General features: G+C 36.1%; 3 protein-coding genes across 3 annotated transcripts; all 3 read right to left on the bottom strand.

Moving 5' to 3' along the window:
• Positions 1-541: 541 nt before the first annotated feature.
• On the bottom strand, positions 542-1825 carry EAH_00013710 (hypothetical protein, conserved; the record flags this gene model as incomplete). The annotated part of the gene is made up of 3 exons (XM_013394423.1): positions 542-642; positions 1068-1200; positions 1730-1825. 3 exons carry the CDS (start codon positions 1823-1825, stop codon positions 542-544), a joined length of 330 nt encoding a protein of 109 aa, XP_013249877.1.
• A 1795-nt stretch (positions 1826-3620) lies between these two features.
• EAH_00013720 (nucleolar RNA helicase, putative) lies at positions 3621-5612 on the bottom strand (the record flags this gene model as incomplete). The annotated part of the gene is made up of 1 exon (XM_013394424.1): positions 3621-5612. One exon carries the CDS (start codon positions 5610-5612, stop codon positions 3621-3623), a length of 1992 nt encoding a protein of 663 aa, XP_013249878.1.
• Positions 5613-7009: 1397 nt separating this feature from the next.
• Positions 7010-7717, bottom strand: EAH_00013730 (hypothetical protein; the record flags this gene model as incomplete). The annotated part of the gene is made up of 1 exon (XM_013394425.1): positions 7010-7717. The coding sequence occupies one exon, from the start codon at positions 7715-7717 to the stop codon at positions 7010-7012; it is 708 nt and encodes a 235-aa protein (XP_013249879.1).
• Positions 7718-14541: the final 6824 nt, after the last annotated feature.

Consider the following 14541-nt stretch of genomic DNA (forward strand, 5'->3'; position numbering starts at 1 on the left):
AGGGTAATCTCCTTTATTGTCTTTTAGAGTAAATAATTATTAATCTTTCTTCAATTATATTATCTTTATACAAATAATATAAACAAACATCCGAAATAAACATCAAAAAATGCTGACGTTGCTGTCGCTGCATTTGCTCTGAAAATTTGCGACTTCTATGATATGCACAAACAAATAAAAATCGAAAGAAGAATTAAATTAAAAGAATAAAAATCAAACGAGTTAAACTCATTACTTCTAAATATAAATAAAAAGAAAGACAGAAACAAATAAAATAAATTAAACTCAGAGAACCAAAAGGATAAATTAAATTAAACTCATTCATCCGAAAGAGAAATAAAGATAATAAAAAGCATGAAAAGAGAGATAAAACAACTTAAAAAATAAAAACAGAAGCAAATAGACAAATAAAATGAATTAAATTTAATTATTCTAGAGAAGAAAAAAAATAAAGATGAAAGGAGGGGTCAAAAGAACTAAGTCTATTCAAAAAGAAATAAAGAAAGATAGAAGAAAGATAAAATTAATAAAATTAATTTAATTATATTGCCTCACCATCATTCAACATATCGCTGAAATCTAAAGGCGTTGGATTAACATAAACAAAACAGCGAGCGAGCTTAGGCTCTCCTTCTTTTTCTTCTGCATCATAAACCCTAAACCCTAAACCCTAAACCCTAATCCTTAAACCCTAAAGCCAGTGTAAAAATAAATAAATAAACAAATAACCAACCAAATAAATAGATAAAATAAAGCAAATAAATAAACAAATAAACAAATAAACAAACAAACAAACGAACAAATAAATAAACAAATAAACAGGTAAATGAGTAAGTAAATAAATAAATAAATAAATAAATAAATAAACAAACAAATAAACAAACAGATAAATGAACAAGCAAATAAACAAACAAACAGATAAATAGATAAATAAATAAAATATTCTTTTCTTACCCACAAACAAACAGATAAATGAACAAACAAATAAACAAATAAACAAACAAACAAACAAACAAATAAACAAATAAACAAACAAATAAATAAATAAATAAATATTATTTTCTTACCTACATCGTCTAACATGCCTGCTGCTCTTGATTTTTTTCGCAGTTGGTCTGCGGGTATCGACGAATTTACAAACTCCTCGCGAACATAAAAAAATTGATGTTTAGGCGGGGCATTAGGAATCTTCTCAGCTAGCTGAAGAAAAAATAATAATAATATAATAATAATAATACTATAATTATAATAATAAAAAATAATAATAAGGCATAAGAAGAAGAAAGAACAAAAAAAATATGTGTTAAGGTTATGGTTTAAATCAAATAATAATAAAGATAAGGATAAGTAAAACAGGAATAGGAAGAGAAGAAGACAAAGAAAATAATTAAATGAAGATAAAGAATAATAAACAAGTATACAAGAAAAATAAAAGAAGAATATACTGCCCGAAGCAAACGAGAAACGAAGGCCTTAAACAAATACTCAAAAAACTTATAAACCTCAACGTTTAAAATATAACCTCAAATAAATAACAAATATTCCAATAAACCCTAAACCCTAAACCCTAAACCCTAAACCCTATCCCTCACAATGGACACGTGTAAACGTCGATAAGAAGCATTCGAATACGGTGTTATTTATTTGAACTAAGGCAGAGAATTAAATAACTAAATAATTAATTAATTAATAATAAAATAAAATAAATCAATTCCCTTCACATGCTTACAATAGCCCGAACGGTGTCTAAGGTTTCCCAGGCCTCGACGATTGCGGTGTATTGCTTATCATCTCGGAGGTCCGTGGCTTCTACTTGTATCTTCATGTTGAAAACAAGCAAAACAACTCAATAACAATACAATAAATCTGCAAATTAGAAGAAAAAAAGGAAATAAAAGAAGAAAAAACTTAACCGCTGTCTGCTACCCACGGTCTGGTTTGAGTAGAAGGCAGGGGGAAACTCTGATAAAAATAGGCGTCTCAGCTTTGAATTTCTTCTTTTTATCCTTAGTTTTGCAATTATATTTAAAATTAAAAGACAAAAAACATAAATTTTACAACTTCTCTTCAATAAAAGTATGCGGGGCTGCCGCAGCCAGTGCTGCCGTCAGCTGTGCAGACACCTCAGCGGTTGCAGCCGACCACCGGTGCGGCTCTGTTCTTCTCTCTCTATTCTTGCTTTAATTAACTATGTTTTTTGCAATATATTATTTTATCTTGTTTATTTTCATTTTAATTTATTATTTACGCTTTTTCGCCGCTTTCCAGGCCTCAAATATGCATACGTTTGCCCACAGACCCCCCACGCACACTCCTCTAGCCTGGTCAGTACAACGGAAGGAGAAAAATATTTTTAAAAAAATAATTCAAAAAAGTATTTTTTGAATTGCTTTTACGATTAAAACCTTTAATAATAATAATTTTATCTTAGATATATTTCGTAGATTATTATATATTATAGAGCAGACTTTGTTTGTGTCTGTGTGCACCGTTGGTTATATAATAAGTAATACTCAGCAAAATATTTCTTAGGCATTTCTATCTTACACTTAAATAATTCATTACTCCTTTTTCATTCTTAAACAATTCATTATGTCTATTTCACTCTCAAACAATTCATCTTCTTACCCAACCAGGTTGTTATTATAGAAGGTAAAGGAGAAAAACAAAGAAATTTGAGGTGGCTCTGGGAAGCCCCAAGCCCTCCTTGAAAATATATGCATGCGTTTAAGTGGGGCTGCACACATGCATGCATGCATGCATGCATGCATGTGTGCAGGGCAAGGCAGCAAATCTTTGTTGAAACTTTTTTTTTCTTTTTATCGTGTCTTTGCGTTTGTACAGCACTGAGGCATTTCTCTTTTCGATAATGCACAGAAAAGGAGCAAAAGTAAATTCTCGTAGTTAGTCTAATTGAGCTCATCAGACAGACCAGAAATAGCAGCAGCAGCAGCAACAGCAGCAGTAGCAGCCGGAGCAGCAACAGAGCAACAGCAGCAGCAGTGGAAGGCTTATGCTCTGGCTTCACCTCTGTCTCGCCGTGTAGGGCCGCTTACAGCAGCAGCAGCAGAAGCAGCAGCAGCAATAAAAGCAGCAGCAGCAGCAGAGTAAATATAAAAGACTTCAAATGTCTGTGTTCAGCACGAAGCAAATGAGAGGAGATGATATATATATATATTATATATTATAATATATATATATATGTACATAAAGACAGTAAAAAGAAGTTTACGCCGAAAGATAATATAATAATAAAAAAACCTGTCTCCTCAGAAGGGTTAAGAAGAGACAGGATACAGCAAAAGAAGATGTTAAGTGTAAATATTTATTAGTCGGCAATCATAATGTTTTTCTTCATCTGTCTGAATTCACATCTTTATCTGTCTCCTTTCAGCTCTTATTTATCTGTCTCCTTCTATATCTTTGTCTGCTTGCCTCTATATCTTTGTATTTATCTTTTTATATATTTCTAAATTACTTTTTAAAGCTATCTCTCTTTGTCTGTCTCTCTGTGTGTCTCCTTTCCTTCAATATCTTTTAATCTTGTTATTAATATTTATTTGTTTCTTTTAATTTATTTATTTATCTGTCTCTTTTAATCTTTTAACTGTCTGTCATCTCTATGCAATGCGCTGGCGTTTAAACTGCTGTTTGCCTCCTCGCATCCCTCTGTCTCCTCTGCTGTCTCTTCTTCTCTCTTCTTCTCTGTCTCGTTTGCTGCTCCACGCATTATTATTATTATTTAATCGCAGCGAAGGGCTTCTTCCTGCTGCACCTGCTGCACCTGCTGCAGCAGCAGCAGCACCTCCTCTGCCTCTTCTATTTATCTCTTTTCTGTCTCCTCTTCGGTTTGATACATGATTAGGGTTCAGCCGCGATGCAGCAGAAGAAACCCCTTCTCTCTTTCTTTGCTGCTGCTGCTGCTGCTGCTGCTGCTGCTGCTGCTGTCTGGCTAGATAGAGCGCATCCTGCAGCGGTGGCAGCTGAGTGACAGGCTGAATTGTAAACCCTTTTCTTCTCTCTCCATTTGCTGCTGCTGCTGCTGCTGCTGCTGCTGCTGCTGCTTTCAGCGGAAGGATAATCTGCTTTTCAAACGCTGCATGCACTTCGACAGGCACATCAAAGACAGCACCATCTCCTTTCTCTGTTAAAACCATCTGTTCAATCCTCTCCAGCACATCGCCATCTCCTGCTGCTGCTGCTCCTGCTGCTGCTGCTGCGCCCCTACGACCAGCAGCAGCAGCAGCAGCAGTTTGCTGCCCGAATCTGTTTTTAAGTGCTCGCCAAACATATGAGCATGATCCCTTCAGAGGGGGTGAAGGAGGAGGCGAAAATAAAATAGAGTAAGAAATAAAACCACTACGCCCCGATAGAGAAGACACAGGAGCTGGAGATACACCTGAACCTGCTGCTGCTGCTGCCGCTGCTGCTCCTGCTGCTGCTGATTGCTTATCTCTTGTTAAACAGCTGAGGAGCTTCAAGACAGCATCTTCTGCTTTTTCAACTTGCAGCACTTTCTTTGTAACCTGCTGCAGCAAGATTTGATCTTCTGTTTTTCCTGCTGCAGCAGCAGCCTCTGTTTTAGCAGCAGCAGCAGCAGCAGCAGCAGCAAAGTCTGCAGCAGGGAACAGCTGCTTGGTTAGCTGCTGCAGCCTTTGCTTCTGCAGATCTCTAACCGAAGGAAAGGCAATTCTTGTGAACTTGAAATGTCCTGTTTGCTCAATATTAACAAGAAAATCAGCATCATTCTTATTATAAAATAACACAGACAGCCCTCTTCTTCCTGCTCTTCCTGTGCGTCCTGAGCGATGTATATATGTTTCTGTATCTCTAGGAGGCGACAGCTGAATAACTAATCTAATATCCTTTATATCAAGCCCTCTTGCTGCAACATCTGTTGCTGCTAATGCTAAGAATGCCCCTCTCTTAAACGATGAAAGTATTGTGTCTCTCTGCTGCTGCGGTAAGTCTCCGTGCATGCAGCAGCAAATGCTGCTGATGGGTGAATCAAGGGCGACCTCATTTACTTCTTGTTTTGTTTCACAAAATATTACGCATAGAGCCTTTTCCTCTGCTGCTGCTGCTGCTGCTGCTGCTGCTGTTGGTGCTGCTGCTGTTGGTGCTGCTGCTGCTGCTGCTGCTGCTTCAGGGCAACAGTAGAGAGATAAAAGCAGCGGTAATGCATTTACTCTGTCTCTCCAGTGACACTGCACTGCTAAATGCTGAATTAGGCCAGCCCCACTGCCTGTGCCTCCGGGTGTACTTGCAGCTGCTGCTGCTGCTTCTGCTGCTTCTCCTCCTCCAGCTGCTGCTGCTGCTGCTTCCCGCTCTGCCTGCTGCTGCTGATATGCTGTCACGTCTATAAATGCTCTATCCTTATTCATGAATTCTTCTGCTATTGCTCGAGCCCACTTAGGGAAGGTCGCCGTAAACAGCAGCAGCTGAAACTTCTTTTTCTCTTTGCTGCTGCTGCCCTCAGCAGCAGCAGCAGCAGCAGCAGCAGCAGCTGCAGCACCTGCTGCTGCTGTGTCTGCTGCTGCTGCATCTGCTGCTTTGTTTTTTTGTTCATGTATAGTAGTGAGAAGATTCTGCATGTCTTCTCTAAAACCCATTTCTAAGAGTTTATCTGCTTCATCAAAGACAACTGCCTGTACACCTCGGAGTGTCACTGCACCTCTATTAACAAAATCAATTATTCTTCCTGGTGTACCTACTAGAATATGAACTTCTTTTTCTAATTGTTTTAACTGCGTAATCTCAGGAGACCCACCATATATACATACTGCGGTGTATCGGCAGCCTGCATATCGCTCAAATTCATTATAAACTTGCTGTGCTAATTCTCTTGTAGGAAGCACAACCAATAGCTAAACAAAACAAACAAACAAACAAACAAACAAACAAACAAACAAACAAACAAAATTTAAAACAGATAATTATTTATCTTTGCATGCATTTCATTGCTCTGGAATATGTATTTTGTAGTAGTCTACGTATTCATCTCTCTGCCTATTTATTTATTTATTTATTTATTTATTTATTTATTTATTTATTTTGATTTAAATAAATGAACTAATAAACTCATTAATTAACTCAACATGAATTGCAAACAACAACAAACAAGAAACAGAAAAGACAAAGAGAAAACAAGAGCAGAACAATAAAAAATAAATAAATAAATATACATATATATATACATTATATAAAAATAAATAAACAAATAAGACAGTAGAAAGGCAACACAATAAAAAGAGAAGACTCGCGAAAAGATGAAAACACAAAAAATAAAATCAAATAAAAAAATAACAGCAGCAAATTAGGGTGTATACGGAGGTGTTGCAGCATGAAGTAAAATTTCTCGTGAATAAAAGAAATAATTGTTTAAAATGAATTAATAATTATATTTATTTAAATATTTTATATTTATTTTTAATATTAAAGATTGCTGCAGCTTACTTTTAACTCAGGCGTGCCTTTCAGCTTTCCGCGAGGTGTATATTGAGGTCTAGTTGCGATGTTTTGTTTGTTTTTTTCTTCTTCTTTTCTTTTATTTAAATTATCTTCATTAAAATATTTATTACAAAAATATTTTTCTATTAAAGGCAAACAAAATGCTAAAGTCTTACCCGTCCCCGTCTTCGCTCTGCATACAATATCTCTTCCTACGAGAAAACAAATAAAATAATTAAATTAATTAAAATTAATTTAATTAATTAATTAATTAAATTATTATTATATTTAATTATTTTATTTAAATATATTTCCTGTATTTATTAGCTAATTTGAAATATAAATATTCATCAATGTGAAAAAGGTGAACATACACCGCAAAGAAATGCAGAAAAATATTAAAGAAAAAATATTATTAAAAATAACAAAATAAAAATAAACAAAATAAAATAAACAACATAAAGAAATATAAAACAAACAAACAAATATAAAACAAATATAGACAGGGCAAGAAAACGTATTTTAAAACACAAAGAAATATATGTGCTACCACTAACACTCAATCAGCAGCAGCTGCAACGAGCTGCTTCATATGCCTTTCTGCTGCTGCTGCTGCTGCTGCTGCTGCTGCCGCAGCTGCTGCTTTATCTGTTGCATCAGCAGTTGCAGCTGCTGCAGCAGTACCAGTAAGAGCAGCAGCTGCAGCAGTAGCTGGTGCAGCAGCACCCGTATCACCAGTAAGAGCAGCAGCTGCTGCTGCATTTGCTGCTGCATTTGCTGCTGCAGTTGGAGTGTATAGACGCATACCTTCATAGACTTGTTTGAACGTAAGAAACTGCGAAGGTAGAAGACGCCTAATATTATTTTGCTGCAGCAAATTTTTTGTTAAAGAGGAAATCGGAAACAAATCAAAGGCTCCACAAGCAGCGGGATCATCTTGCTGCTGCTGCTGCTGCTGCTGCTGCTGCTGCTGCTTCTTTTTCTTCTTCTCCAGCTGCTGCTGCTGCTGCTCGTCCTCCTCCTGTTCCTGCTGCTCCTGCTGCTCCTGCTGCTTGTACTTCTTCTTCTTTTTCTTCTCTTGCTGCTGCTGCTGCTGCTCTGTTTCTTCTGCATATTGCTCATCATCATCGGTGTTGAGGTGCTGCTGTTTGCTGCTGCTGCTGCTGCTTCTGCTGTTTTCTTCTTTTCTTTTCATCTGTTTTGATAAATTTATATTTTCACTCTGAAAGTTTGAGCTGCGATGTTTTTGTGTCGTAGCCATCGTCATTTTGCTTCGCTTATTTTCTTTTTCAGGGTTTATAAAACTGTTCTTGCTTAGGGTTTAGGGTTTAGGGTTTAGGGTTTAGGGTTTAGGGTTTATGTTGGAGGAGGCCTTAAATGAAGCAACAGAAGTAAAGAAGAAGAGCAGAGATTAACAAAGAATAATAGAAGGTAAAAGGAGAGAGAGAGAGAGCAGCAAAAGAAAAAAAGAGATGTGCAGTAAATCTTGTATTTCTTTTTTAAATTAAAAGTAAAATAAATAAATAAATAATAATTAACAAAATAAAAAAGAAATAAAACAAATTAATTATTATAGTATCGTCAAAATACACAAACAAACAAATTCAATATGTGGGGCACAGCTCAGGTGTATGCGCAGCTCATTTCATAAGTAGAGGAGTTTAAGTTAAAACAAATAAAAAACGCATTTAAATATAAAAAGATGAAATTAAATATAATTATTTAATTATTTTATTAATATTTCAACGGTAGATTTCCATAGGGGCCTCCTGAAGACAGCCCCAAAACAATTACTTCATATATTATATCTCTTTTATTTCTTTGCTTTTGTTTCTTCTTTATTCTAAGCATTATATGTTTATTTATTAGTCTTTTAAAGTATTTATCAGCCTCTATTTGCCGTTTTCTCTTTAATATAGTGTTTGTTCTCCCCCCTGAACCGGTGGTTTAGGGTTTAGGGTTTAGGGTTTAGGGTTTAGGGTTTGTGCTTCGCAGTAAACAACGGGATCTGTTATTACTCTGTTTCTCCTTTCTCTCTTTTCTTATCTCTCTCTCTCTCTCTGTACCTCTTCTTCTCTCTAACATGTCGGCAAACACCAATGCAGAAGAAGCAGCAACAGACGCAGCAGCAACATCTGCTGCTGCTGCTGCTACAGGCTCAGCAGGAACATCAGCGGCACCAGCAGAAACAGCAGCAGCAGGAGCAGCAGGAGGAACAGGAGCAGCAGCAGCAGCAGCAGCAGCAGCAGCAGAATGCCAGGGGTGTGGTGTATCGGAAGCAAATTCAAACAATCGTTTTCTTAGTTGCCCCCGTTGTGTAGAGCTGAACATACACCCGAACACCTTCTGTTCTCAAGAGTGCTTTCGTCAGTCGTGGAAGAAACATAAAGTTATTCATGATGTCATCCAATCTATTAACAAACAAAAACAAAAAAAACAGCTGTCTGTACACCCTATCGATGCCTCTAATTATAATCCGCATAACACCGACGCTTGGATCAACGACCCGCACTTGAGGTAAATATAATAATTAATTTAAATTAATTTCATATTAAATAATTATATTAAATTAATATTAAATTAATATTAAATTAATATTAAATTAGTCTTAGATTAAATTAATATTAAATTAACATTAATATTAATATTAAATCGAATTATACTAAAGAAAGTAAAATAAAACAAAGAAAAATAAAATAAAATAAATTAAATTAAACTGAATTTAAATAAACAAAACAAAACAAAACAAAAATAAAAATAAAAATAAAAAAAACAAAAATAGTAAAATAAAGGATTGAAATATGAGTGGATGAGGTGCGTATACACCCGAATGCATGCGCATGCACAGCCGCTTCGTAGGGTATAGATTTTCGGGCTCTTTACGCCCTTGGCCGATCACCCCACAAGTGTCTGTCCCTCCGACAATACCTGCTCCCGATTACGCCGAAAGCGGTGTGCCGATATCTGAGCAAAGTTTGCGTCATAATGCTATTAAAGTTCACACTCAAGAAGAGATAGAGGTATATATAATATTAATAATATTATTATTATATATATAAATATCTCATGTTTTATATGTTTTATATATATTATCTATTTTATATGTTATATAATATTTATTATCTATATTATATAATGTGGTTTTCATATATTATATCTATATTATACATATTTTATATATTATATATATTATTTTATATTATGTATTATATGTATAATTATATGTTGTATATTATATGTAATTTTATGTTATATATTTATATATAATTATATTCAATATATATAATTATATATATAATTATATATATATTGAGTATACATAAGCATATAAACACATATTTATAAGTATAACAGTATATATACATATCCACACATCTACAAATACACAAATAAATAAATAAATAAATAAATAAATAAATAAATAAATTTATATATTTATATTTGTGCATTTGTTTTCTTTGTTTGTATAAGCGTCTGCGGGGAGCAAGTGCTTTAGGTCGTGCAGCTCTGGACTTAGCAAACAAAATGATTCGGGTCGGAGTTACAGCTGATCAAATCGACAAAGCTGTGCACTCATTTATTGTTCAAAGCTCCGCCTATCCTTCGCCTCTAAATTATCAACACTTTCCTAAGTCCTGCTGCATCAGCGTCAACGAAACCATCTGCCACGGCATACCCGACCTCAGGTAACAAACCACAAACCCTAAACCCTAAACCCTAAACCCTAAACCCTAAACCCTAAACCCTAAACCCTAAGCACTAAGTACTAAATCCTAAACCCTAAACCCTAAGCACTAAGTACTAAATCCTAAATCCTTGCACTAAACCCTACACCCTTACAGTAAACCGTAAGTCGTTAACTCTAAACCCTAAACCGTAAACCCTAGACAGTAAACACTAAACCCTAACACTAAACCGTAAACCCCAAACCCTAAACCCTAAACACTAAACCCTGATTTAAATGTAAACTTAGGAGCAGTTTTTTAAAGAGTTGCCGATAATGCATGTAGAAGACAGACAGAGAGCTGCTGCTGAATTATGTGTTGTTGCTGCTGCTGCTGCTTTATCTGCTGTCGCACATTATCTGCTGCAGCTGCTGCAGCAGCAGCAGCTGCTGCTGCTGGTGGTAGTGAGGTATGTGCAGCAAGAGATGTTTGAGTGTATGCGTTATTAAACCTCAGGCCTCTCGAAGAAGGAGACATCGTAAATGTAGATATTACTGTTTATTATAAAGGCATGCATGCAGACCTTAATGAGACATTTTGCTGCGGTACACCCAACGCAGATCAGCATCGGCTTCTACAGGGCTCTTACGTTTGTCTTATGGAAGCTATCAAAGCTGTACATACACTCTGCTGCTGCTGCTGCTGTTGCTGCTGCTTGATCTGTTGCTGCTGCTTTGTCTCTTGCTGCTGCTTGATATGTTGCTGATGCTGCTGCTGTTGCTGCTGTTGCTGCTGTTGCTGCTGTTGTTGGTGTTGGTGTTGGTGTTGCTGTTGCTGTTGCTGCGTCTCTTAGGGCTGCTACTGCTTATTTTGCTGCTGCTGCTGCTTTATCTGTTGCTGCTGTTGGTTCTGCTGCATTATCTGCTTCATTTACTGCAGCTGCTAATGAGGTGTTGTTAGGTGTGGAATACAATAAGCTGCTGCTGCTGCTGCTGGTGTATCTGCTGCCTTACCTTTTGTTGCTGCTATTGCTGCTATTGCTGCTATTGCTGCTGCTGCTGCTGCTGCTGCTGCTGCTGCTGTTGCTGTTGCTGCTGCAGTGTAAGCCAGGAATGATGTATCGAGAGATCGGCCGCGTCGTTTCTTCGTTTGCAGATAAGTATGGGTGAGTGTCTGCATGCATTTTGTCTGCTTTTCAACGAAGGGTATTACTAATTATTATCGCATTTATTAACTCTACATTCAGACGCCAGCACTTATAAACCCTTCTCTTATAAACAAGCTCCTCTCTAAAGAAACCTATTAGCCGAACAGTGTGTATGCGCAGCTATTTGGGGTGTATGCTGAGCTATTTAAGGTGAATGCCGAGTTATTTAAGGTGTATGTTGAGTTATTTAAGGTGTATGCTGATCTATTTAAGGCGTATGTTGAGCTATTTAGGGTGTATGCTGAGCTATTGAGGGTGTATGCTGAGCTATTTAAGCTGTATGCTGAGTTATTTAGGGTGTATGCTGAGCTATCTAGGGTGTATGTTGAGGTGCGTGGGGTGTATGTGCAGCTTATCTGTTGTTCGTTCATACTGCGGCCATGGCATCGGCGAACTTTTTCATACTTCTCCCAGCATTCCTCACTACCGCAACAATAAAGCAGTAAGCAGCAGCAAAGCAGCAGCAGCAAAGCAGCAGCAGAAGCAGCTGCAGCTGCAGCAGCTGCAGCAGCATTTGCAGCAGCAGCAGCTGTACATTTCTGTCTATTCTTCGCGTGTTTGTCTTGTAGATTAAATTAAAAGTTATAGTTGGTTATCTGCTTTGTTTGCTGCTGCTCTGTCTTCACTTTTATCTGCATAAATTTACAATAGAGAGGGGGCTGTTTATTCTGTTGCTGCTGCTGTTGCTGCTGCTGCTGTTGCTGCTGCTGTTGTTTTATTTCCTGCATTCTGATCTTCACATGTTGCTTCTCTATTTGCTGCTGTTGTTGCATGTGTATTTACTGTTGCTGCATCTCTTTCAATGTGCACCTGCTGCTGCTGCAGCAGCTGCAGCAGCAGCAGCTGCTGCTGCATCTGTCATAATAATCTGCTGTTGTTTCTGCACCATCTGCAGCATATAATATATGTAAGATATGCAGTTAACTAATTGATTTAAAGCATATATATATATATATATATATATATTTATTTATATGTATATATATGTTTAAATATCTGCAGGTAGGTGTTATGAAGCCAGGGCATGTCTTTACAATCGAGCCGATGCTTTGTCTAGGAAGAGCTGCAGATACACTCTGGCCGGACGGCTGGACAGCGGTAACTGCCGACGGTAGTCTTTCTGCTCAGTTTGAGCATACACTCTGCTGTACAGACACCGGCGTTGAAATACTAACAAAAAGAAACCCTAATTCGCCTAAATTACCCTTCGATACACTCGGATTCGATTACCCTTAATACCTAATTATCTTACAAACCACAAACCCTAAACCCTAAACCCTAAACCCTAATAAATTAACCTTCATTATGTTACGGTATATTATTTACTTTATATTGTATATATATGATATATGATATATGATATAATATATTCGTAATATAAACCCTAAACCCTAAACCCTAAATAAGATGTTAGATATTATATGGGAGGTAGTATAGAGGCAATCAACCTGTAATATAAACCCTAAACCCTAAACCCTAAACCCTAAAGAAGAAATAAGAAATAAGAGGCACAAACCCTAAACCCTAAACCTCCACCGGAAGATTATTGCTTAGGGTTTGTAGCCGCAACCTGAAGCCCCTAACCCTAAACCCTAAACCCTAAACCCTAAACCCTAATTCAGAAGAAGAAATGCTGCAGCTTTAGCTGGGCCCTCTGCAGCATCTCTTCGGTTTTGTTATTGACCTCAAACAGGGGTTATTTATTTATTTATTTATTTATTTATTTATTTATTTATTTATTTATTCTTTGTTATTTATTTACTTATTTACTTATGAGTGTAAGTGAATAAGCATTAAGAAGATTGTTCATAGAGAAACAACAACCTTTCTGTCTCTGCTCAGCGAGACAGAAACAGATCTGCATTGTTTGCGGGCCTCAGTATTTAGGGTTTAGGGTTTAGGGTTTAGGGTTTAGGGTTTAGGGTTTAGGGCGTATCCTCTTCCATAGCAGAAACAAACAAGAAAGATGTGTAATTAAAACAGCCACAGAGGAGGCTTTATTTAGGTGTATATACATCTATAATTTTTTATTTTTTATGAAGTGCTTTACGCTGTTACTACTTTTAATACTTTATCTATACTTCTAGAAGGGTGCCTGCAACAGCAGCAGCAGCAGCAGCAGCAGCAGCAGTTGCTGCTGCTGCTGCTGCTGCTGCTGCTGCTGCTGCTACTGCTGCTGTTGCTACTGCTACTGCTACTGCTACTGCTGCTGCTGCAGCAGCAACAGCTGCTGCTGTTGCTCTACAATGGAGTATATAGGTTTATAATATTACATATAAAATATATTTTATATATTAATTTATATGAAATAGACGAATTGTTATTTGGGTGTATTGTCTCTGTTCTAGGGTTGAGCTGTCTCCGCAGTTTTTTCGTCATTTTCTTTTTTCTTTCTTTTGCTTTTTTGTCGCCTTTGCTGATTTTATTATATGTTTATTATTATTAATTTTTTTTTTATTTTGTTACGTTTGTTTGTTTTATTTGTTTTGTTTATTTTGTTTATCTACGACAAATAATGATAATAGCACTGATAAGTATAATAACAATAATATTTATAATAATAATAATATAAAAAATATTATTAAATATTATGACAGACAAAAACAGCTAAAGAAAACCCCAGCGAATATTCATACAAATGAAAATATAATAAAAATAAAAATAAAAGAACAAGCATTTTATTTATTTACCTGTTTATTTATTTATTTATAATTAATTAATTAATTAATTAATTAATTAATTTATTTATTATTTATTTATTTATTTGTTTATTTACTTCGGTTCAATCGATTGCTCCGCCCTTCACTTGTCTTCATATTCTTTTTTGTGCACTATTTCTTTCTTTTAAGTTTAATTATTTTAGTTAAATTATTTCTGTTGTATTATTTTTAACTTTAAAAACCTTAAAAATTAAATCATTTTCGCTGCTCCAACAGCATCGCTTCTGCTGCTGCTGCTGCTGCTGCTGCTGGTGTTGCTGCTGCTGTTGCTGCTGCCGTTGCTGCAGCAGCAGCTGCTGCGTTTTTTCTGTTTTTTTTTTCAGTATCATCACAATACTGCATCTGCTCGTTTAATGCATTATTATATATTTAAAAATATAAATTAAAATGCCTATTATTTATTTTCTTTCTTCTTTCTTTCAACAGAGTCGCCCATACACTTCAATCGATACATACAGCTCGCTCAACAACACTAATATAACAACCCTCAAATCTTCTG

The sequence above is a fragment of the Eimeria acervulina genome, genomic scaffold, assembly GCF_000499425.1.
Source record: "Eimeria acervulina Houghton genomic scaffold, Eah_scaff79, whole genome shotgun sequence".
NCBI lineage: Eukaryota > Apicomplexa > Conoidasida > Eucoccidiorida > Eimeriidae > Eimeria > Eimeria acervulina.